At 41.2% G+C, this 25,938-nt stretch overlaps 1 protein-coding gene across 3 annotated transcripts in view; it reads left to right on the forward strand.

The window, feature by feature from the left end:
* LOC125116656 (contactin-associated protein-like 3) overlaps positions 1 to 25,938 on the forward strand; it is a 200,478-nt gene that overhangs the window by 108,152 nt on the left and 66,388 nt on the right. For all 3 annotated transcript variants that reach the window (XM_047762089.1, XM_047762091.1, XM_047762090.1), the window contains exons 8-10: positions 2,970 to 3,231; positions 9,759 to 9,905; positions 17,983 to 18,154. In XM_047762089.1, the coding sequence (XP_047618045.1) occupies positions 2,970 to 3,231; positions 9,759 to 9,905; positions 17,983 to 18,154 (581 nt within the window). The remainder of the gene's footprint in view (positions 1 to 2,969; positions 3,232 to 9,758; positions 9,906 to 17,982; positions 18,155 to 25,938) is intronic.

Genomic DNA, 25,938 nt, shown 5'->3' on the forward strand with positions numbered 1-25,938 from the left:
AGAATGTCTTGGTCAGCAGTTTTATGCAATTTTACATTTTAATGGCTATGTTGGGTTGCTTTCCAAAACACTGTCACATGACGCTTTCCACCAGGAATCTGTGAGAGAGCCCTTCCATCACATCTCAGCCAGCCACACACATCACACACCTCTTGCTTAGACTTTTGCCAGCTTAATGCATGTAAACTACTATGTCATTGTTACTTCACGGTTCTGTGACCACTGGTGAATTCACATTCTTTTCACCTGTTTCTTATCCAGTTGGACTTGCTTTTCTGATCATTGTCCATTCTTATTCTTTTTCTTATTTTAATTTTTAAAATTTTTTGTCATAAGAGAGTTTTATATTTGGTAGATAACCCTTTGTCATTCACTGTCCATCTATTTTTTCAGGTTTATCAATTTTTTTTTTTTTTTGCTTTTCAGGGCTGCCCCTGTGGCACATGGAATTTCCTAGCCTAGGGGTCAAATTGGAGCTGCAGCTGCTGGCCTGCACCACAGCCATAGCAACATGGGTCCAAGCCAAGTCTGCGATCTATACCACAGCTCTCAGCATGCTGGATCCTTAACTCACTGAGCAAGGCCAGGGATCGAACCTGCATCCTCATGGACACTAGTCGGATTCTTAACTCACTGAGCCACGAAGGGAACGCCTATCAATTTTATATTAAAAATTACATGATATGTTGACTATGTAAAAGTTTTTATATGTGTGTTGTCAATATGTGTATATATTGCTTTACAGCTTTGGAATGTCTCTAAAACCTGTAACCTATATATGGTCTCATGGATTTTCTGTAAGAATTTTTAGTTTTATTTATTTATTTATAAATTATTTTTATTTTTTTGTTTTCTCTCTCTCTCTATATATATATGTATATGAGATTTTACTGTATGTAAGAAATACAAAGGGTATTTGTGAATTTAAATATATAAAATTGTAGCCATCCTAAGCATCAAGAATATTTATTTCCCCAAGTATTTTTGCATAGCCGATCTTTATATAATCTCCTTCAGATATTCTACAACAATGAAGCTTATTGCTACATTGGTGGTGGATAGCATTTGATAAATATATTGAATTCAATTCAACATACGTGTCAGATGCCTCTGTCTCATCATCCTTTCTTTCCCAAACTAAACTACTATCACCTGCACTAAAACAATACCTAAATACCTACTTGCACAAAAACCTAAAACAATGTCATAGGTGCCTGGTCATATTCTCTGACAAAATATTTATTTTTTAATTATGTCTTTGATTGTCTGAAATTTATTCTTTTTTTTTTTGTATTTTTAGGGCCGCACCCACGGCATATGGAGGTTCCCAGGCTAGGGGTCTAATCAGAGCTACAGCTGCCGGCCTACGCCACAGCCACAGCAATACCAGATCTGAGCCGCATCTTTGACCTACACCACAGCTCATGGCAACGCCGGATCCTTAACCCAGTGAGCGAGGCCAGGGATTGAACCCACAACATCATGGTTCCTAGTGGAATTCATTTCTGCTGCACCATGACGGGAACTCCTGAAATTTATTCTTTATCTGTCATAGGATTCATTTCTGTATTCTGCTTGATGGATATCCATTTGTTCCTACACCATTTTTTTGGCCGCACACAGCAGCACGTGTATGTTCCCAAGCCACTGCAGTGACAATGCCGAATCCTTAACCTGCTGCAGCACAGGAAGACTCCATGTTCCTATGCTATTTAGTAACTAACCCCACCTTTGTCCCACATGGTTGAATCATAACTTTCATTACATACTAACTTTACATATATTGTCAGATCTGTTCCACTTCTCTGTCTATCCCTGTATGCACAGCACAGTGACTTGATTACGGTGACTTTATAGTATGCTTTGCTCTTTGGTAAGTTGAGTTGCACCTCTCTGTTTTTCTTTGCATGATATATTTTAGAGAGGAAGGGCAGTATTTCGGCATGTATTCTTCCATCTGCAAAATTTTCCATCTGAAAAATTTTCAGTCCCAGGAACAATTCTTGTAGAGAGCTTAATTGGAATTACTTCAAGTCCTTCCCATCCAAACACTACGATTAAAGATAGCTTTTCCTAGAGTTCCCGTCTTGGCTCAGTGGTTGACGAATCCGACTAGGAACCATGAGGTTGTGGGTTCTATCCCTGGCCTTGCTCAGTGGGTTAAGGATCCGGCGTTGCCGTGAGCTGTGGTATAGGTTGCAGATGCGGCTCTCAGATCTGGCGTTGCTGTGGCTCTGGCATAGACTGGCGGCTACAGCTCTGATTAGACCCCTAGCCTGGGGAACCTCCATATACCACGGGTGCCGCCCTAAAATGCAAAAAAAAAAAAAAGAAAGAAAAGAAAAGTAAAACAGCCTGCTAAGCAGGTCAGACCTTAGGGTTGGGTGACCCCCACTGTGTGACTTGGTCTATGGGAGCTTCCAAGAAGAGGCCACCCTGCTATGGCACGAGCAGCCCGGCCATGTCCTTTTCTTCAGACACGAAGAAGCCCATCTTCCACCTAGAGTAAGATGCACCTGTCACCTGAGTGACACTCTCATAATCACATTCACATAACCCAGCAAGTACAGGAAAGCTCTTGAAGGAGGTGATCTTTGGTGCTGGCCCTCGCAATGATAATAGCGTCAGACACCATCGGGAAGAAAACGTTCTCTTGTGCTGTGGTATCCCGCACCCAGCACAAGGCTTGGGAAGATGTGGCCCAGGACTCCTTTGCACATGCTAAAAAATGGAGGAGACGGACAGTTCCCAAGAGACTCTGAAATAAATTTGCCCTGCTGAACAGTGCTTTGCTTGGAAGGACCTGTTAGATAAATTCGGGTTTAAGGTTGATGGGAAAGCCTAATTTTTAATGTCCGCCTTTGCTAGACCCTTGCCAAGAAATTTTGCACGTCTTGGAAAATCTGTTGTCAATGAAATGGAAACATCCCTCTTGTGCCTTCCTAACACCACTTTCACTGTCTTCACAGGGAAATGTGTCCTTCTCTTGCTCACACCCTCAAACTGTCCCCGTGACTTTCCTGAGCCCCAGGAGTTACTTGGCTCTGCCAGGCACCTCCGGCGAGGACAAAGTGTCTGTCGTGTTCCAGTTTCGAACATGGAACAGAGCAGGGCTGTTGCTGACCAGTCAGTTTCAGGACAGGTCAGGGGCTCTCATCCTAGTTCTTAATGATGGAAAACTCAAGCTGAATCTGTCCCAGCCTGGACATCCAGCGAGGGACGTCACAGCAGGTAATAAACATCCTCCCTTCAGTATTTGCCATGACCATACCTCCTTAATGTAGCCAAAGGCTGGCACTCTCTAATGTAAATGAACAACGGAATCTGTAAGATATTCATAATCCTACTAGAGGGAACTAGATTCCTTTTTCTTTTGAAAGAACGTCAGGCCATTGGTGGGTCAATTGGTGTGACAGATGTTTACCTATAGCGCAGCATAATTATCAAAAAAGTTTAAAAAAATAAATGATTATATAGACTTGTGATGGGAAAGGGAGGGAGTGGGAGGGATCAGGAGCTTGGGGTTATCAGACACAATTTAGAATAGATTTACAAGGAGATCCTGCTGAGTAGCATTGAGAACCATGTCTAGATACTCATGTTGCAACAGAACAAAGGGTGGGGGAAAAAAATGTATGCATGTAAGGATAACTTGACCTCCTTGCTATACAGTGGGAAAATAAAATAAAATAAAATAAAAATGATTATAAACTTATGGTTACCAAGGGGGGAAAGGGGAGGGGGAGGGGAAAATTAGGAGCATGGGATTAACGGACACTACTGTGTACAAAATAGATAAGCAACAAGGATTTACTGTAGAGCACTGGGAACTATACTTCACATTTTGTAATAGCCTATAAGGGAAAAGAATCTGAAAAAGAATATATATGTGTGTGTGTGTGTGTATATATATACACATACATATTTGTACACACATGTATATGCGTGTAAAACTGAATCACTGTTGTATACCCGAAACTGACACAGCATTGTAAATCAACGAAACTTCAATGTAAAGAAAGGAAAAAAAGAAAAAGAGGAAAAAAAGATTATTTATAAGTTTATAGTTAGTAACTAGCAGTAAACTGAAATGCCGGAAGACATCAGCCTAATCCTAAGTAGTCTTGAGAAAAACAGGTTTCTTTGAACACATACTGATTTTCAAAATATTATTATTTTCCCCTCTTCTCAGGGCCAGTGCTTTCTTTGGGGGCTCTTTATTGATTGATTGATTGATTGATTGATAAGGCTTCTTACAACTGGGTGGATGTGTTCTGCTGTAGTTTTCCAAAAAGATTCTGTTTATTTCTAGACTCAACTTCTAGAGTCATGTTATTTTTGAACTTCAGGGATTGCTTTGCATTTGAAACAGATACAAAGTAAAACCTAGGCAGGCTCATGATGAATATGGAAGGAATGTCTTCCTGACCTGTGGTTATTAGTTTCAGACTAAAAAGCTGGGGATGAAGAAGTCCTGTTGTGGCACAGTGGGTTAAGAACCCAACTGCAGTGGCTTGGCTCTCTGTGGAGGTGCAGGCTCGATCCCCAGCCTGGTGCAGTGGGTTAAAGGATCTGTCGTTGCCACTGCTGCTTCTCAGATTCAATCCCTGCCCCAGGAACTTCTATATGCCCAGATATGGCCATAAAATTAAAAAAAAAAAAAGCTGGTAATGGAAATTAAGTTTTCCTTTCTTTATATAAATAAAAAAATGTCAGCATCAAACGAACTGAGTTGATAGTGTCGACTCAGATTCAGTAAATTGTCTAAATTTTGGTTTGTGCAACTTTATAATTAACATGTAATATGAACTAAAAGAGATAGCTTTTTACTGTTGTTTCAATGTGGGTACACACTGCCCTTCCTCCCAACACACACATGTATTAATTGTTGAATTTTTGGTAAGCTGACACCAAAACATTACATAATTTTTTTATTGTTCCAATTTTTAAGATTTTGCAGTGTAATGTGGTATTTTTCAGAAGCACACCAAAGGTAAATTTCTCTTGATCCTTGCTTTAGTAGTCTTTGAAGGAGAATCTTTTATGCATTTGAAATAGATGAAAAATAAGCAAGCTGCGTTTCTTTTCATTTTAAATCTTGTATCAAGTACCCAACAGTTTACCCAGTTGAAACAAATTTCATTGCATGGCATCGAAAAGATACCTCTTAGCCAATTTCCAGGTTTTAGATAATTATTCCTAATAGTTGCCTCGAGATATTTCTGAAGAAGTGGAGATATGTACCAAAAGTGTATAATCTAGTGCATGTGTGTCTCTAGGGCTGGGCCAAGGGAGGGGGTCGTGGAAAGAGAGGAAAAGTGGAAGCAACGGGGGCGGGGGGCAGGGGGGAGAAAAGGAGTGTGTGTGTTCACTGATGGAGTTCCCTCATTTTTTTTTTTTTTTGGACCTTGCTTAAGGCACGAGGAAATTCCCAGGTCGGGGATCGAACCCACACCACAGTTAATGACCTGAGCCATGGCAGTGACAATGCCAGGTCCTTAACCCACTGAGCCACCAGGGAACTCTCGATGTTCTCTTTATGAAAGAAGGGACACAGTTCCACACTTGGCTAAATTGTCTCTACTTCTACAGACAGTCATTATCCTCTGTCATTAGAAGAAACTGAGTTAAGCAAATGAAAGGGGTGTGTAAGAGGACCTCTGTCCCATGCAAGCTTCCAGATCCGCCCCTGCTCCTTTGATAAGGCTGCTTGTTCTCCTGAAGCCTCAGGGTCCTGATCTTTAAAATGACACTCACATGAGTTATGGGGAGAACCCAGGGCTATAACGCTTATAAACCCTTAGCACAGCCCTGTTAATCCGTTATAACTCACAACTTTTAATTACTCATATTTCATCACTAGTCCCAGAACCATGGCATCCCCCAGACTGAGGCCTTCTGAGGGGCTGGAGAGGTGTGGGAGAACCAGCATCCTCTTCATCGTAGCACGCATCAAAAATACAAAAGCTGCTCTCTGGTCTCCACCCATCCTTTGACAATAGGAAACAGGCTGTCCTTTCGTCAGGAGTGGGACAGGTTGAAACCCCACTGGAGAAGAACGAAGGATGAGAATTATGATGCAGAGATGTAGAAAATGAATGTAAATGCTCACATCTTATTTTTAAGTTAGAATGACAAATTTTACTAAGCACAGTCTCGTATTATATGGAGAATGACATCGATCACCAATTCAAGGAGATATTCTGGAGTGTTTTCTGCAAGTTCTCCCATGCAATATTTCTGTCTGTAGATAGATAGGTAGGTAGGCAGGTAGAGAGGGGGAGGAAGGGAGAAATTCTTCACCAAATCAAACTAAATACTGTGTTTTAATGTCAGATTTTAAGTGGATGTGGTAATCATTGGGACAGATACACTATGTAACCTTTAAGAGAACCCCTAAATGATAAGATGGGGAGGACCATTTAAAATTTTTGTTGTTGGAGTTCCCGTCGTGGCGCAGTGGTTAACGAATCCGACTAGGAACCATGAGGTGGCGGGTTCGGTCCCTGCCCTTGCTCAGTGGGTTAACGATCCGGCGCTGCCGTGAGCTGTGGTGTAGGTCGCAGAAGCGGCTCGGATCCCGCGTTGCTGTGGCTCTGGCGTAGGCCGGTGGCTGCAGCTCCGATTCGACCCCTAGCCTGGGAACCTCCATATGCCGCGGGAGCGGCCCAAGAAATAGCAACAACAACAACAACAACAAAAAGACAAAAAAAAATTTTTTTGTTGTTATTGTTCATTCTCTTTAGCTCTAGGATTACAGCACTTCTTTCAAAACTCTACTTTAGGTTCAGTCTCATAATATGTGTTTTAAGTGTCTAAGCTAAATCCTCCATATTTTGGGTCTTAGCTTTTCTCATTATCTTTCATGAACTAGTGTTGAGTCTGAAAATGTTCTGGCTTCATAAATACATAAAACACAAAGCAAGAGTCTAGCATTTCTATTATCTGCACATGTGCACAGGGCGAGGAGCTGTAGTAACCTTGTGACGTTAAAACTATCCCCTCCCCGAAAGTGAGAAAGTGTTGGAAAGTATCAAAACTAATGTTTAATAGATGTGAGGAAAACAAAGTTATACTGTTTTTACAGCCGGATCTTTGACCTTCTGGGTCATGTCGGGCACACCCTCAGGTGAATCTTAAGCCCATGTCAAAGTTACTCATGAGAGATCAAGCAGAAAGGAAAAAGCTGGTGTTCCCGTTGTGGCTCAGTGGTAATGAACCTGACTAGTATGCATGAGGACGCAGGTTCAATCCCTGGCCTCTCTCAGTGGGTTAAGGATGCAGTGTTGCTGTGAGCTGTGGTGTAGGTTGCTGACGCAACTTGAATCCAGTGTTACTGTGGCTGTGGTGCAGGCCAGCAGCTGCAGCTCTGATTTGACCCCTATCCTGGGAACCTCCATATGCTGCAGATGCAGCCCTAAAAAGACAAAAAGAAAGAAGGAAGGAAGGAAGGAAAGAAGGAGGAAGGAAGGAAGGAAAGAAAGGAAAAACCTGGTTTGACAAGCATTTGAGGGACATGGATGTATATGGTCAATTGGACAATAAATACCAAAATATAATATTAAATTAGATAGGACTGGTTAACTTTCTACCAGAAATATGACCATATTTGCTTTGGGGCCAACATTTTCACTGGGCTCTAACGTAACTTCTAATTCCCACAGATTGACTTTGAATCTTATAGAACTGTAAACAGTCTGTATGTTTGTCATTTGTAACATACATTACTTAAACATTTCAGGACATTCTTGAAGATGATTAGAGTATAGTAACACAGGCTCACTAGCATGCTCAGGCATGGCATCCCAAAAAATCCAGTTGTCAACTCGTTTTTCAACGAGCACAAGTATTTCTTTATGACCCCCTTCCTTGTTAACCAAGATAGTTTCTAAGGATTCCAATTATTCCCCACCTCCCTTAATTGAAACATGCATCTCAGGGGGCTGCTATGAGAACTGCCATGACCTCCTGTGGAGGGGACATGTCCTTTATCCTTGGCCAAATGATACATTGTACCAGTGAAATGAAAGCAGAAGGCACATGTGCCACATCTGAGTAGAAGCTTCAACTTTCTGCCAAGGGCTGTTTTCTCTCAGCTGCGAAACAGAAATGGGGCCATGTATTCATCTTGGTCCTGCTTGAATAGATGCCTGGAGCACAGAGGACGTTGACCCAGTGGGCCTAGGGCCACAGCAAGAAACAAAGCCTGGCTGTTTACTCATTGAAACGTAGCAGTTATTTGTGTCCGTGAAATAACCTAGTAGAAGCTAGCTAACCCAGATTTGGTGAGTGGACTGGGACGCTTACTGCTTATTGATTTATTTGCATGACATAGCATTGGGTTTTCATCCAGTAGGAGACCCCACTGGTAAGTCTGGGAGATGCTAGTGTCATGCGCAGTTGGTAGCTGGTCAGTAATTCAACCAGTTGACCATTCTCAACCCCATTACTTGAAGAAAAAAATACAGATATTTCACCTCATAGATCAAGAGACAGTGACTACTTTTGAAGGCACAGTTAAGAGTTTTTAAAAATAATAATGTAATGTAACAATAGCTTGAATATACTGTATCCACTTTGGAAAAAACAGAAAATGTATAAGGGATATAAAATGAATAAAACAACTCCTTTATGAAAAAATTAAGGTTAGTATTTAGCAACATTTTCTGCCACTCTTTTGCTTGTTTATACAATGCTCGTGTATGTACCCCCACACATATACACACTTTAATGCAGTACTTTTCTAACTTTACATTTTGTTTTTTTAATTTTCATGTCTTATTATGACTTCAGTTAGTATTTTTAAAGACTGCCAACATATATTTTTTCTTTTTTTCCCTTGTAGCTGGTTTACAGTGTTGTGTCAATTTTCTACTGTACAGCAAGGTGACCCAGTCGCATATACACATATATATTTTTTCTAAATAGTCTACCAAGATTATTATAGATAATGACAATACACAAAAGTAAGAAAATGTTTTTATGTTTATATCTTAGATTTTTGGAAAATGCCTCTACCTTTCAACATCTCAAACTCTTAATAAACCACATGAGAATGAATATGCCCAAGGCCATGTTATTGGAAATATTTTATCATTTCATGATTATTGAGGGTCACTCGTAGGCATCTTATTCTATTAAGGCCTTAGGCCTGGAATAACCAATGCTGCATTTTCCAAGGCAGAATGTTTGGGCAATGCACTCTTGTTTCTTCTTTATCCCTTTCATTCTGTTTTCTTTCTTGCTCTTCTCTTCTTTTCTACCTGCCCTTTACTAAGTTGAGTGATGAGAAAGTGAAATACACTCCTGGCAAAGTGCTTAGAGGCCATAATATTCCCAACTGAATGTAACAGCTTTTGTTAGAACCTAAACAAATACCAGACAGGCCAGTCCATTGACTGTGATGGATCAGATGCAAGACGTCTGCAACCAGAAAATTTACAAAACAGTCCCCTCTTCTGTTGACGTGGGTGGCACCTTCCTCTCCTTAAGCATGTCCAGCTTACTGCATGACCTACCTACCTGCTTAGAGGCCCCCAGCCAAGCCCACCTCTACCCTACGCCTCTCTTTGTCTCTCTGTGGTGCATTCTCCATTGTTCAGCCAGCTAAAAGACCTGGGTGGATTTCAGATATGTTCTTGATGGTCTGTGACAAGTGGTCCTAGATATGCATCATATTGGTTTCAAGTATTTGCCCTGTTTAGAGGCATCTGTAGGGCTTATAGAAATCTCTTTTAACCCATTTTGTTTACTTCCAGGTGCCAGATTAAATGATGGGCAGTGGCATTCTGTGTCCTTAGCTGCAAAAGGGAGTCATCTAAGTGTGATGGTGGATGGTGAGGCAGCCTCCACGGCTCACTCCCTACGTGGGCCAGTTGAGTCAGGCGACACCTATTATTTGGGGGGTAAGTGAAAGGAACTGGGCTATATTGGCAATCAAACCATCTTTATCTTTCCAGCTCCTGCCTTTTAACCCATGTTGTTAAATGAAAAAGAGTGATTTTTCTCTTTCAGTTAATAGTCATTGGGAATGTCGTATGAACAAAGGTAATAAATCATGGTCTAAAATGCAAGTCTACCAACTGGTAGACTTCTTTAAAATTATATACAGTAGGATGGATGTTAAATTTAGCACTTGTTTTCAACTATGGCTGCACGTTACAGCACCTGTAAAGCTTCAAAATGCTGATGCCTGGCTTCATTCCCCAGAAATTCTGACTTAACTGGTCCCAAGGCCTGGACAAAAGGTTTCTCAAATGCTTTTTGAATGATTCAATGTGCAGACAACATTAGGGGTCATTACTCTGTATTTCTTACCTTTAATGCCGTACTAGAGGGAATTTTCCTAAAGCCAAATGACCCTTATAACCTTTCCTTCAGATTTTATGTGCCAGCTTTATTGCTGCATGTGGATATTCCTCTGTCAACTTCTCTTCTGCCTGGAGCCTGATTCCTCAAAGTGTGGTCCATGGACCAGTAGCCTCAGCATCACCTGGATGCCTCTTGGAAATGCAGATGCACCACCCCAGAGGAGGACACCTAACCCAGAATTTGTATTTCACCAAGACCCCCAGGTGGTCTGCTGCACTTCGAAATTTAAGAACTATTTTATTCCTACTGCCTATGCAGAAGGGCATCATTATAGACAACAGAGGAAGAGATGAATAGCTATTAATATTTCACTCATTGCTTAGTGATAGTTTTTTTTTATTATAGTTGACTTACAGGGTTGTGTCGATATCTGCTATACAGAAAAGTGGCCCAGTCATATATATATATATATATATATATACACATTCTTTTTCTCATATTATCTTCCATCCTGTGCTACCCCAAGAGATAGGTCCTACTGTACAGCACAGGGAACTATATCCAATCTCTTAGCGATAGATTTTTAATAAAGACAGCATTAGGCTTTCTCCCCAGGACTGTAGTAAATGGGTGTTTGCCTGCTTAGCAGATCTTGATTGAGTTCATCCAGGCTCTTTTTCCATCCAGGCTCCTTTCCTGTGGGGAGGGGGAACTTCTCAGAGTAATAATCTCCATCCCTGGGTCATTCAAGTGAAAAATCCAGCTTAGAGTTGTCAATAGGAAGACTTTTTTTTTTCTAATTGTGGCTTGAAGCCCTCTCTGATATTATTGCTGTTTTGCATTTTATACTTGTTTCTTTCTCAAATACCTTTGGAATCATGGTGGAGATAGCTTGATAGCCCAACAAGAAAATAAAAAATTCTCCCTTAAAAATCGACCATAAGCACACAAACCATGAATCAAGTTGTTTAATCTTTCACATCCCCTAAAGCAACCTTTACTGTGAAAGGTAGAATAGTGCCAGCAGCATTAAAAGATCAGATTGTTTGCTTTCCTTTGCTTGCTAAATGTGACACATTTCTGACCCAGATAATTTCTTAAACCTTTACACTTATGATGGATTTTATAGTCTGGAGAGGAACAAATTCCTTCAAAACTAAATAAAGAATTTATCCAAGAGCTGTAATTTAAAAGGTAAAAGATTTTGAAGCGCTAAAAGAAATAGAAAGAACAATCTGTGTAGTGTTTAATGACACGAAATAAAATACTTGTAATGTTATGTATTAAAAAGCAAAAAAAAAATGCTTTTCAAATCACAGAATCATCTTTCTGATTTGAACATTCTACATGCTCAGAATGTGGATGCACAGCTACAGGAGAGGAGGTACTTTCCATAAACATTTACATGCCGATATGATTATGAGTCAGTTGTTCCTATGAAATAGATCATATCTACTCATTTTAAAAAGACTGCTAATGTTTCTTAAAAGAATATATGTCAATGCATCCTCTCCTTTTCAAAAATAACCACTACAGTACTTTCGAAACATCTCTTATTCCTCCAGACTCTCATTCCCTCAGTTAAGTATTACCCTGCTACCCTGATTTTTTTTTCTTTTTTTAATGGCTGCAGCTGCACCCTACACTGCAGCATCGGCAGTTCTGTTCCCCACACCTCTGCAGCAACCTGAGCCGCTGCAGTCGGATTCTTAACCCCCTGCACCACCGCGGGAACGCCAGTATTATCCTGCTTTTTATAAGCCAGTCTTTGTGCTGCTTTTCTTTATAATTGATCATCTATGGAGGTGACTTTAAACAATAAATTGTCTTGTGTTGGCTTACTTTTAATTTTATAGATAGGACAATACTGCATGCATTCTTCTGTGACATGCTTTTTTTTTTTTTTTTGTCCTACTTTAGTTTTTGAGATCCAGCCATTTGGATAGGAATAGCTAAAGTTAATTAATTTTCATGGCTATATGGTTTTTGATGCCTATTATATCATGTTTTACTCAACAGTTTCACCATTCCATTTTATGTCGATAGGCATTTGGATAGTTCCCATCTTTTTGTTATTATAAAAAGTACTATAAATATTCTTGTGCAGCTGCTAAGAATCATCTTGCCAGTGATTTTTAAATGTTCCTTACGCGCAAACTATCAGACTTTTCTAATCTATAAGTCAATCTTGTGCAACGATAGGACTGTGGTTTGAGTGACATGTTCCAGTGATTAAGTTGAATGAATGCTCAAGAACTCACAGTACTCACATTGGCTGCATAGGTAGATCCAGCCTCTGCTCCACTAATATCTATGAAAGGACCCTAGAGATCAGAGGCAATGTGTTGAAAAAGGCATAATAGGCCTTTCTTATGTATTTTCATAAAATTGCATTGATGTGCAAGAAAATTGTCCTGTTAATGTAGTTCCCCATGAGAAACAGTGTCCCTAACATGAGTGGAACTGCAAAGTTTAAACATCCCATGAGAGAGTATAATGACTACATTTTTCACTACAGCTTTCCTATTTTTCTAATGTAATTATGTGGTGGCACTGAGTGGCAAAAATAGAGCTTGCAGTCACAGCACATTATTTCTAACTAATGTATAAATTTAGAGTGACCCCTCTATGCGTAGCTATAAATATCCAGTTGATTCCTACAGGACAGTTTCAGCCACGGACTCAAACTAACTTAGTCGTCTGTACATCTTATACCAACATAACAGCATCTTTTTTTTTTTCCCTAGAGAAAGAGCGTATACTCTTTTACAAAGGCAAGTAAAGCCTTTGCCAGACTAAAACAGACAAACAAAAACAGAACACAGTAAGTTAGTGATGGTAAATAAAAAGGTGGATTATTTATACTGAAAGAAAACCAGGAGAGGCAGATCTAGGACACGGACATGGACATTCAATGGACATGAAGTTCTGGTTCTCAGTAGATTTACTATAGTCACAAGTTTGTTGGTATTTTTGTTTTGTTTTGTTCTTTGTTGTTGCTGTTCTTTTTTGTTTGTTTGTCTTTTTAGGGCCACACTGGCAGCATATGGAAGTTCCCAGGCTAGGGGTCGAATCGGACCTGTAGCCGTTGTAGCCACCGGCCTACACCAGAGCCACAACAATGTGGGATCCAAGCCACGACTGTGACCTGCACCACAGCTCACAGCAACGCTGGATCCTTAACCCACTGAGTAAAGGTAGGGATCGAACCTGCAACCTCATGGTTACTAGTCGGATTCATTTCCACTGCACCACAATGGGAACTCCCTATATTCACAAGTGTATGTGCAGGTAGAGAAACTCTTGTTCAGGGCCCTTTTGTCTCCATAATCCATTGGACTTTCCATTTCTGTTCTGGGTAAAGTAGGATAGGTCAGCTACAGTTCAAGGAGAAGCTCCACCTTGAAAACCCTATATCTAGGTAATTAATTCAATCCAAAGTGTAGCTCGTGTCAGTGTTTATGTATCTTCTTTTTCTTTTTTTTGAGGGGGGCCCACATCCGTGGCATGTGGACGTTCCCAGGCTAGGGGTTGAATCTGAGCTGTAGCCTCTGGCCTACACACAGCCACAGCAACGTCACATCTGAGCCACAGCTGTGACCTACACCAGAGCTCACAGCAATGCCGGATCCTTAACCCACCGAGTGAGGCCAGGGATTGAACCCGTGTCCTCATGGATACTAGTCAAATTTTCTGCTGTGCCGCGATGGGAAATCCTGGTTATTATCTTCTTGACTGATGTCTCTCTGTACCAGAATATGAATGATGTTGACATGGAAATGAACTTTATCCAAACCATGCTCTGTAGCAATATTTGGACTAGTAAAGTAAGGGATTCTGGGTCGTCTAGGAGAAAGCCAATTAAAGATATTTGATATTTTTGAAGGAAAAAAAATACCCCAGGTACTGAGATCTCCTTAACTAGTTTTCTTTCCCATTACTGTTCTTCCTGATGGACATTCAGCTGCAAGTTTTCAATTACCATGATATGGTCAACCGAATTTGTTGTGATGCTTTACCGTGAAAGCAGACTGGCCTGTCTTGCTATTACAGTTAGAGTGAACATACAGTTCATTGTCCAAACCAGAACACTTTGGCAAATGAAGGAGATGATCTCAATGAATATTACAGGACAGGAGGCATAAGCCAGGGCTCTCTGGCCACCTGGAAATCTCTTATTTTGTTTTGGCCTGGAAGTCTCAGAGCCTGGTTTTCTTACCGTGAGAGGAGCCCACCTATAAAATAGCAGTATTTCTTCTCTTTTTTCTTTCTTTTTAAATTTTATTTTATGGCCGAAACTGTGGCATACAGAAGTTCCTGGGCAGGGATTGAATGAATCTGAGCTGCAGCTGTGCAGTACACTGCAGCTACGTCAATGTGGGATCCTTTAATCCACTACGCTCAGCCAGGGATTGAACCCATGCTTCTGCAGTGACCCAAGCTGCTGCAGTTGGACTCTTAACCCACGGTCCCACACCAAAACCTCCAGGACCTCCAGTAGTGGCATTTCTTAAGCATCTCATCAGAACTTTGTGGTCTAGGTGTTCCTTCTTCCTTTTCTATCTTTTCTTAGTCTGAGCTTTTTTTGTAAATTGGTCTTCCAAGAGCAGTTTCATTATAGTGTATTGTGCACAGATTTTTCGTGCCTGATATTAAGGGTAGTGGAAAGGCAAGCTCTTGATAAATTCCCTTTTATGGAAGGTTTGTACTATTCAATATCACACTCGGACTACAGAGCTGGGGAATACTAAATTATGTTCAGGATCCCCTGAGTGTTTTACTGTGAAACATTGGCAGGCCAGGGAGCCTATGACAAGTCTAATGTCTTGTCTGAGGACCCATCTGGTGCACTGACATAAGTGACAATTTATCTGTCACCCTCAGAGGTACTTCTGAGTCCCTCAATCATGATGGATCTCTTCCATTAATTTAGCATAAGTATTCACTGTCTACTTCACTCCCCGCCTCAAGTCAGGTTACCGATGAATGGCCCTCTGCCATTTTACCACCGGGGCTTCAGACCATCCCCATGGATAAAGGGGTGTCTCCTGGCCTGAGCTTGTCAGGGGCTGTGGGACCCTTGCTTCCTGACCTCTCAAAACTGGAGAAGGGAGCACTCAGGGGCTCGAGCTTGCCTTCTTTAAAGATCCACAATCAGAAAGGTTTCCTTGTGACCACTGGATGTGGTCTTTTTTGTGTGTGCTAACAGATATAGTTAGATACTACATTTCATTTTGGACGAATTTGAGGCTTGTGATCTGAAGAGAAAGAAGAAAACAGAAAAGGAATAATAGTGATTCCATAAAACTATTTATTGACTTAAAATTTCCTATGTTTTATCCTGCCATTCTTAGTCACTAAGTTACTGTAAGTAGAAGTCACCAATAAGGTGTAAAGACACACCAAGTTTCTTCCAAATATATCCAACCCTTCAGAAATTCTTGTACGAATTAACATTTGTGCATTTTCCCATAAGACGGGACGATGGTTAAGGAAAGCTGTAAAGTTTAACAGTTCTTTATGATATAACATTAAATTTGAAATGTCAAAGTCTCTTTGAGGTTTATTTATGAGATTTCATTGGGCCTTTCATGGTTTCAACCTGATGCAGGGCTTGACTTGTTTTGAATTCTCTCTGTCAGACATACAAAGCATTAAAGCCACAGTCACTGAAAGAAAAGATAAACTAAATGTATTTTATGAAAATCCTTAGGAAGAAAGCTAGCATCCATTAGGCAGGAACAAGAAGAGGCTCTATCTTCTTCAGTTCTTGCTCTTTGAAAGTATGCCAGCGATTTCCAGATAAAAGTATGAGAGATGAATGAGAAACGCATAAGCACAATGAGAGAAATCTTGAGTTGATAACACTACTTACTCCATTTGATTAAAAAAAATAAGAATCTTATAAAATCACCTCACACCTCAAGGCTGTCAATATTAACACAAGAATTCCTGAATATTTAAATGACTGGAAAATACAACACAAAAAAGATGAATAATTATGACCCTGTATCTAAAAAGTTAAAGCAGTTATGGAAATGATATGAATGAAACACAATTTCATAAGGCAAAGCATAAATAAAATAGGTACCTTTCATGTGAAACATAACATTTACTTGACAGTGTTTTTTGAATCGAAACAATGTTAATTATTAAAAGTGCTGTGCTGCTTTGATATTGGCAGATGAAAATAAAGCATTCGATTTAGTAAATGCTTGGAGCTGGTGTTCTATGTCGGGCTGTAGGTTGGGTTCCCTAGGAGGCTGCCTCTGCATGGGAGATTTGCATGTGGGTGTTCGGGGGTGGGGGGGTAATACTTGTAAACAACACCTGGAGAGTTGAAAGAGCAACTGGGGGAGGCAAAGGAACAAATACAGTTGCAACAGAAGCCTCTGGAAGCTGGGTTGCCCTTCAGGGAGGGCCCAGTTGAGAAAATGGATCTTAGCCACTGTATCGCCATTGCATCCTTGGGCACTTTTGTTGCTGGGGAGAGCTTCAGTCTTGAACAGGAGGGAAGAATGGGGTCTGTGCTTCCTACTACAGATTTCCCCAAGTTGTTGCCTTTTTCAGAAGCATTTCACAATAACTGCATCCTCTCTCCTTAACGTTCGCCTTACTCATCTACCTTGCTAATCTTGCATTATGCAAATCTAAGAACCTGTGATTCCTTAAGGGACAACTCAGGAGAGGGTGGGACGGCACTGAACCACCCCCCCCCCCGCCCCCGCCCGCATCCCGTTTGCTTTGATTTTGATTTCAAAGCCATGTCCTTGCTCAGAATCATTATAAGAACACTGTCATCTTGGAAAGCCCAGGAGGATAAGCTAAAACTACTAAATAGGAATGGTAGCTTGTGATTTATGACAAACCAATTAATGACTGGAGCAGAGTTTGTAAAATTTAATTCATTGTGGAAAATAACCAAAGCCCATTTCTTTTTTAAATAGAATACTCGGGTTGCTAATTTTTCTCCATTCTTGGCAATGCCATATCATATTTGTTAACCTGTGAGTGCTAATGTTGAAAGATTTTTGACAAAGTGCCTATTTTTTTAAATTAGAAAAGCAAATAGAAATTGGTATTAGATTTCATAGTCCAGGTATTATCAAATTTGTTTTAAAACGGGCCTGGGCATGCATATACACATGCACATAAAGAACAGGTAGTTACCCTCATTTTGATAAAGGTAGGATATTCAAGCCAGTTCTCAATTTAAAATTATTTTTCCAACACTTTAAATTTAGCCAGTGCTATTCTGCCTGTAACTTTTTTTCTGATCCTACTATCACATGCTCTTATTCATCTAAGTTAACATTATGCTAAATGGAGTGATTTCTTGAGTATGCTTTCAAAAAGGAAATCAAACTTTGCTTAAATTAAATGTTCAATAACTGTTGGATTTCACATCTTCCCTTCCTCTCATCTCTCCATAAGCCTGGCTTTCGTTATTGCTTTTACACTTAAGCGATACTAACAAATTTGGCTCTTGTCAGCTCTCCACTACCCCATCCATGGGTAATATGACCTTCTCAAATGGTATAGAAGTCTAATCCTTTGGTGTCTGCAAATAAGGGAAAGCAGCAATTTTTGCATATGAGAAATACCATGCCATATTTTTGTCATAGCTGTTTTTTTTTTCTCTCTCCTGTGTGCGTTTCCATGTTCGTTCAGGCTGTCCTGACAACAGCTCTGGTCCTGGTTGTGCAAATCCCCTGGGTGGATTTCAAGGCTGCTTGAGGCTCATCTCCATTGGTGACAAAGCGGTGGATCCCATCTCAGTACAGCAGGGGGCGCTGGGGAGTTTCCGTGACCTCCAGATAGACACCTGTGGCCTCACAGACAGGTAGGGTGATCTCATGTCAGCATGCCTGTTATCAGTTTTTTTGACAGTTGATTAAAAACAAATAAGCAGCTGGAAAAGAGCATCTTCTTACCCCTTCTCCATTCCTGATATCCATTCCATAAGGAAAAATTATATCTACATTGACAACAAAAATGACAAACTTCAAACAATTGCTCTTTCATTTGATATCTTCTTAACAGACACACTGTCATGAATTTTCCTTGTGTGGGCCTCCAAGCTACTCGATTCGTACAGAATACTATTGATGCTGCTGTAATTTTTGATGAGTATAAATCCTTTAAAAAATTATAAGATTGCACAAAATAGGTTAGAACATTCTAAAGACATCATCCAGGACCCAGAAATCAGAATCTTGTGTGGTCAGCTGCATTCACCCCACACTCCCTCTTTTACAGGAAAAATGAAAAATAACTCTTCCTTTGAAAAAGGTTGAGGCTTTGGGGATTTCTAGTGATGTAAACACAATGAACAGTGGATTTATCCAAAGAAGTTATACAGAACCCTTTTGCACTGTTGGTGGGAATGTAAATTGGTGAAACCATTATGGAAAACAGTATGGAGGGTCCTCAGAAAAACTAAATATAGAACTACCATATGACCAAGCAATCCCACTCTTGGGTTTATATCCAGACAAAACTTTCATTCAAAAAGATACACGCACTCCTATGTTCTCAGCAGCTCTGTTTGCAATAGCTAAGACAAGGAAACAACCTAAATGTCCATTGACAGATGAGTAGATTAAGAAGATGTGGTACACATACACAATGGAATACTACTCAGCCATAAAAAAGAACAAGATAATGCCATTTGCAGCAACATGGCTGGAACTAGAGATTCTCATACTAAGTGAAATAAGCGAGAAAGAGAAAGACAAATACCATATGATATCCCTTATGTGTGGAATCTAAAATATGACACAAACAAACCTTTCTATAGAATAGAAACAGTCTCACAGACATGGACAGTAGGCTTGTGGTTGCCAAGGGGCAGGGGGGAGAGGGAAGGGAGTAGGTTGGACTGGGAGTTTGAGGTTAATAGATGCACACTTTTACATTTAGAATAGATAAGCAATGAAGTCCTGCTGTACAACATAGGGAACTTTGTCCAATCACTTGTGATGGAACATGATGAAAGTTAATATGAGAAAGAGAGTATGTATAGATGTATGACTGGGTCACTTTGCTGTACAGCAGAAATTGACAGGACATTTTAAAATCAACTGTAATACATTTTTTTAAGTGGCACTGCAAAGAAAAAAAATAGAGTGGAGAGAATTGAGTTAACACATACTGAGCAATAGCACCAATTCACTGAGGAAGATAAGAAAGACAAAGCTTTAAAAACAATAGCATATTAAAATTGCTAAGCATTGCAACTTTGCTCCAGTTATCTTGTTCATCATGCTATCTGACCTTTAAGTAATGTTGGCTAAAAGAGATGGCTTAACCATCACATATTCAAGTCGTTTTTTTTTTCCTGTGCCTGGTATAGCTGACTTCTCTGTGGTAGGTGTGCATTATGTTTGTGTTGAATAAATTTCCACACTCCAGACATCTTCACACATCCATACATGGAGCACCTTTCCCAAGTTCATACCGCACAGAATACTTTGTGGAGTAAATCTGTTCCAAATTTACCATTAATCGAAATTCCATGCCATGTCCAATTAACTCACAGTTGCAATGCAGCTTACCAATGTATTAGAAGATTAGCATTCCCACTATGTAAAATATTGACCTGCAAGAACTTGGTTTCTTTAATGCAAATGTCCATGTCCATATGTTCACATTCTATTCATTTGTAAAGGGGAAAGAAAAAAGGTTCAAAGAATTTAGAGATTACTCTCACTCCTAATTTTCAGATTTTGAAATATTCTTTTGGCATGGAACCTAAAACATCATCTGTAAGTTATACCTGCAGCCACCTCTGGAATCCTGAGTCTTGGTGTTGAGAGAAGGTTAAGATGTCCTTTTGGAGGCAGAGTGCACCCCTCATGCGTGGAGTGGCTGTTAGTGAGTTGGGAAGGTTGGAGGTCACAGCTCTCTGCCAGTGGCCCGGTTGTCACTTCAGTCGTGAAGCTCACAGAAAGTGATTTTAGTGCCTGGAGAATTCCTCCACAATGTATGTCATAATCACAATACTTATCTTACATAAACATTGCTCCTTTGTGCATAAAGCTTTTTCTACCCAAAAAAAAAAGAAAAGAAAAGAAAAGAAAAGAAAAGATGTATATGTGTGTGTGTCTACAAAATAGAAACAGAAAATTTTTCCTTGTCACATTTTAAGATTTTCAGGAGTTCCTGTCATGATGCAGCAGAAACAAATCTGACTGGTATCCATGAGGATGCAGGTCCTATCCCTGGCCTCGCTCAGTGGGTTAAGGATCCAGCATTGCCATGAGCTGTGGTGTAGATTGCAGATGTGGCTTGGATCTGGCGTTGCTGTGGCTGTGGCGTAGGCTGGAAGCTGTAGCTCCAGTTCGACCCTTAACCTGGGGACTTCATATGCGACAGCTGTGACTCTAAAAAGACAGAAAAAAAAAAGAAGACTTTCAGATATATATATATGCACCAATCTATGGGGACGTCTATGGGGTTCTTTTCTATAAAACTGCGGTTCATGGCAACTCTGTAAGTAGAGATGGAAATAGCTGTTGGCACTTTGGATGGCCTATGTGAGTCACTAATTGTAATTTTGTATGGTTCAACATCTAAAGACATGTCCTTCCTCTCCAATATTCTTAATACTAAAAATGCTTATTTTTCATCAGCCCTTTAGTCCATATCTACCCATGGTGTGTCCAATGCACCATGAAATAGATTCGCTTAAAAATGTGGCAAAGCAGACAGCCACGCCTGGGCTCTCTTTGGGCACTGTGCACTGCGCCTGGCCACTTGCCCAGCCCACCACTCTGCCTGCCCAGGGCAAGTCCCAGTGAGCTCAGGTGAAGCTGAGATTTATTATTAAAATGCAGCTCGTTTTATAACTTATATCCATCAGGCACAGGAATTAATAATTCATGATACTGCAAATGCTGAAAAGATTTTTGAAATCCGAGGAGTACTTAGGAAACCTTCCTGAGCCACAGGAGGAGTCATGTGTGTGGCAGTCTGTCTCCCCGTGGCTCTGATGGTACTTCACAGGGAAGGCGGCCCAGTCCTTTGGCACAAGGCTAGGGCGAGGGGACAGCAAAGAGGAATCATGATTACATTTGGATTTTGGACATCAGGATTTCAGGTCGTATAACTCAGGTTACATAGCCCTTTTCAAATTCCTTTTAGGCTCACATGAATGCCGTCTGGAGCACGCCAAGCCGTGGGCTCTACTAACGGGGTCACTTTTCCCACTTCCACTGCCTTTGCCCCAACGTTAATCTTCTAGATGCTAAATAAACCATTGTGCATCATATACCTTTTTAAAAGATATGTAGAGATATATACATGTACAAAATATATATATGTAGATATATATGTATGTAAAGATATATATATGTAGAAAAGAACACATTTAGAAGAAAATTAATTATCACAGAATTCTTGTTTATGAAAATGTCCCAAAACATTTTTAGGTAACCTGTGATATTCTTGTTCACGGAACAATTTTCATCTTATTAAACAGTATGGCATCTATTCAAGTGTGATTTTAGAGAGTTCCAATGTTTCAAAAAGAAAGACCAGAAGCTGCTTTGTTTAAATGAAGGGTAAAGGGGCCCTTCCTGGGGTCAGGCTACCCTTTCAGCCCCACGGGGTTCTATGCAACACAATTTGAAATACCACCACTCCAGATCCTCTGTGACTTTGCTATAGACTAGGGCTCCACAGACTCAGAGTCACAAGCCACCAGCCATTGCTTGCTTTCCAAATAACATTTTATTGGGACAGGGCCATTCCCACTGATTTGCGTATGTTCAGTAGTTGTGACAGAGTTATGTCCTGCAGAGTCTCTTTATAGAAAGTTTGTTCATTCCTGCTATAGCCTAGTAAACAGAGCCAAATGGAAGTTGTGGGGGTTGTGGGGATCTTGTGGGAGGCCCACCTAATTTGTGTTGTGACAAGGTGAGAGAAGAAGAGATACCTAAACTGGGCTGAGAGGTGGGTTAGTCATCAAGGGAGAGAGGCTGGGGGTCTAAGGAAAGATCAGCTAACACCCAAGCCAAAGGGCAGCAATGAATCAGCCCATCAGACAGGATGGCTGGTGTAGAAATTCTGAGTTTGAGGAGAAGGAGCAGGAGTGGCAAGAGGTGGAATGCCTACCTGGGTGGGGCTCTACACTGCAGAGACATGGCAGCCAACTAGAAGTGTGGGCATTGATTTAAGGTTCTCTGGGGAATCGCTGAAGAGCTGGAGGCTAGGAAGTCACTTGTGTGTTTAAGCAAGACGCTGACCACAAGTGGAAGATGATTCGGGTGTGGGGGGCAAAGAGTTAGGGTGTGAGTGATCAGAAGCCGGCAGGCCAGGAAAAGGGCTACTTACCTTGTGAGAAAGGATGATGGCCTGAACTAGGAAATAGCAACATGCGGATGATTTGTAAGTCAGTAGAATCACAAGGAGACTTGCTGTCTGGCTGTGGTGTAATGGAGAAGGAGGCAGCAGGATAATCCCCAGGTCCTGGCTTGGACATGTAGGTACAGGTTGTATCACTCAATGGAACAGTGATGGAGGAGAAGCACAGTTTTCGGAGGGCTGGGTTCAAGAGGTTCTTTATAAATCTTAAGACATCCTGAGGATCATTGAAGCAAAGAATCTAAAAGTTGAAAAGACCCCACACATACCTCTATTTGAGCTTTCATCTCAAAGCAGGGATCTCTTTTTTCCCCTCATTGTGGAGAAGAAGGTCCTGTTTCTACGTTATCTTTGGGGAAGAAGACCTTTGCCCATTCACCAGTGGTTTGCCACTGTCATCTATGGCAACTGGATTTCTACCTACTAATCTGAGTTTGTCTTTGCTTCTCTGCCTGCACACCCTCTACCACTCATAGCCTTCCATGGACCTGAGGGCTTGCCTGAATCATCTCTCCTCCAGGTTAAAGTCTCTCCTAGCAATATTTTAGAAGTCAGGATATTAAGCACTACCCTAATCCTGTTTGCTTTCCATCAGCTCAGGTCAACATCTCCCTAAATCTAGAAGGGATCCAGCCCATTCAGGGTGTGTAGGAGCCAGACCCTCCCCTCTCATGGAAACTGGTACAAACTGAACCCACCTCCTCTCTGTGTAAGCAGAGCCATTGTGCTGGGCTCATGGCTCCCCACCCATCCCAGGTCTTTATGGCGGTAGAACTGGAGTCAAGTTAGGTACGACAGGTACAGATGTGCAGGCAGACACCCTCGCAAGGGCACGCTGACCTTTTCATTTTCCTTACTACATCTGCTACCTCCATCTGATCCTTCTTGTCCACACTTGATCCTTCCAGGTCCACAGCAGTCATTAATAGAGGGGCTAGTGGGGTGCAGGTTGGCCTGTCCCATAATCCCATCTTTCTACTTTCCCAAGAAGCCCGCTTGCTAGTTATTGACACACAGTCCAGCTTCTTCCCTTCTAACTTGCAGGGCCCAGCAGGAGGATGTTCGTGAGTGTCCTTTTGAAAGAAATTGGGCTTCTTTCCAACATCTCTCTTCCAAATAGCAAAGGCAAAGTAACTGCTATAAACTGGAAGTAACCCACAGTTTCTCGTTCCTTTGACTCCTGGAGAGCAAAGGGCATTGAGCTCCAGTGGGTAATGGAATAGTAACTCCCGCAAATGCAAAAGGCTTTTGTGTGGCAATATTTAGAGCGTCCACTGCATCATGAGAACGGCAGTGTGACCTCGCCAGGACCCAGGCACTTGACTTTAAGTTGATGTTACCTTCTTTTTCTACATTATTGAACAAGTTGGGATGACCTCCCCAAACTTCTTCCTCAATCTCTATTTTTAGAACTCTGTTCAATGGCCATGTCTGACCTCGCCATATACAGAGGGTCAGGATGGAGGAGGTTGGATCATGGCGTGCCTCCCTTTGTTCCTCCTTAATGGGTCCTTAGATAGCCCAGACTCAGGTCCGCAGCTTCCATCTTCCCTGCTCCCTTCCTGCGTCTCTGTGGGGACTCTGACTCCCATCCCATCCCATCCCACCTCTCCTTCATAGCTCCTCGGTGGCCCAAGGCCAGGGACAGAGCTGGGGAAAGGATTTTCATGCCAGAGCTGGGAGGGTCACCACCTCCTCATTGTTGTGCATTTTGAAGCATGGACTTGCCCCATCTTCACTCCAAAGTGCTGGATGGCTCCACCTTGCCAGCTCTATAGAGGGACCAACAGTCCCAGAGAAGTCACAGCTTCAGTGTGTCCAGAAGTGAGCTGAGGGCCCACCTCTGCTGAGGGAAGGAAGGATGCCTGAGATCAAAGCTCCCACCTCATGGTTTTGCTCTATATTTAACTTCTTGAGCTTGGCTTTGGTACAACTTTGGCAAAAATTCGTGACCAGATATAAGACATGCATCGTAATTACAGGGAGCAACTGAAACCGAGTAGAATTAGTTTAGGTTTAGAAATATGTATGGAGTTAGGAGTTCCCATCGTGACTCAGCAGTAGCGAACCTGACTAGTATCCATTAGGATGCGGGTTCGGTCCCTGGCCTTGCTCAGTGGGTTAAGGATCCAGTGCTGCCGTGAGCTACGGTTTAGGTTGCAGACGTGGCTTGGATCCCACGTTGCCATGACTGTGGTGCAGGCCGGCAGCTGTAGCTCCAGTTCTACCACTAGCCTGGGAACTTCCATATGCTGCAGGTGCGGGCCTTAAAAAGCCAAAAAAAGAAAAGAAAAAAATGTATGGAGTCATTTTAGAAGTAAATGTTAAGGCTTATATTGATCTCTGTTATGTTTTATCCTGTCTCGTCCTTCAGTCTTTAATGTAACTTGCTAACTAGGAAGGTTTGTGTACCCCATCCTGTGCATTCACCTAGTAAGCCTCTTCAGAAAGATAAACAAGTTTCTTCCACATATGAACCCCATGGGCACAAACTGATTTTGAAATTCACAGTCTTAAAATTGACAAACTGTTCTGAAATTTGTCAGAGATGAAGAATAAGCCTTTCCAAGAAGAATTTCAAAACATTCTCTTAAATATCCTTTAAAAAAAAAAAAAAAGTAAATGTGTTCACCTATTTCCAGTTCTTACTGACAGCTGAGATCTTCCATATTTTTTCCAAGAAAGCCAAAATAGTTCTTTGGTTACTTCTACCAGAATTTCAGTGTCTGAGAGTATAATTCATGCAGTATTAGAGGAGAAAAATCGTCATAACAGAGCCAGATGCTCCCTTTCATCTTTCGTCTTTCCTACTTTTAATGTTGTTTGTTTTACCTTTTCGGATTTGTGGATCAGTCACTGTGGGGGAGCAGGTGGAATGAAAAGGATGTGTATGTTGCTGTCTGTGCTTCTCTGTGTGTTCACCCTGTGCTGTCTTCTAAGCAAAGATCTTACCATTCCTGTGAATCTCTCTTGTTCTCAATCCAGTTTGTGGTAGTTTTTTATGGCAGTGGTAGAAAACGAATATGGCATTTATATAAAATTAAGTGTAAATTTAGGGACTTCTAAATCTACACAAGTACACACACACGTTCTTTCTATGAGATGCGATTTTGAATGAATTTTAGGTTTTTTTTATAGATGTGCATGTACTGATTGAGCCCCTTGCAATAACTTTTTTTGTTTTTGTTTTTGTCTTTTTGCCTTTTCTAGGGCCGCCCCTGCGGTATATGGAGGTTCTCAGGCTAGGGGTCGAATCGGAGC

Source organism: Phacochoerus africanus, chromosome 15 (assembly GCF_016906955.1).
Source record: "Phacochoerus africanus isolate WHEZ1 chromosome 15, ROS_Pafr_v1, whole genome shotgun sequence".
In the NCBI taxonomy this organism is placed as follows: domain Eukaryota; kingdom Metazoa; phylum Chordata; class Mammalia; order Artiodactyla; family Suidae; genus Phacochoerus; species Phacochoerus africanus.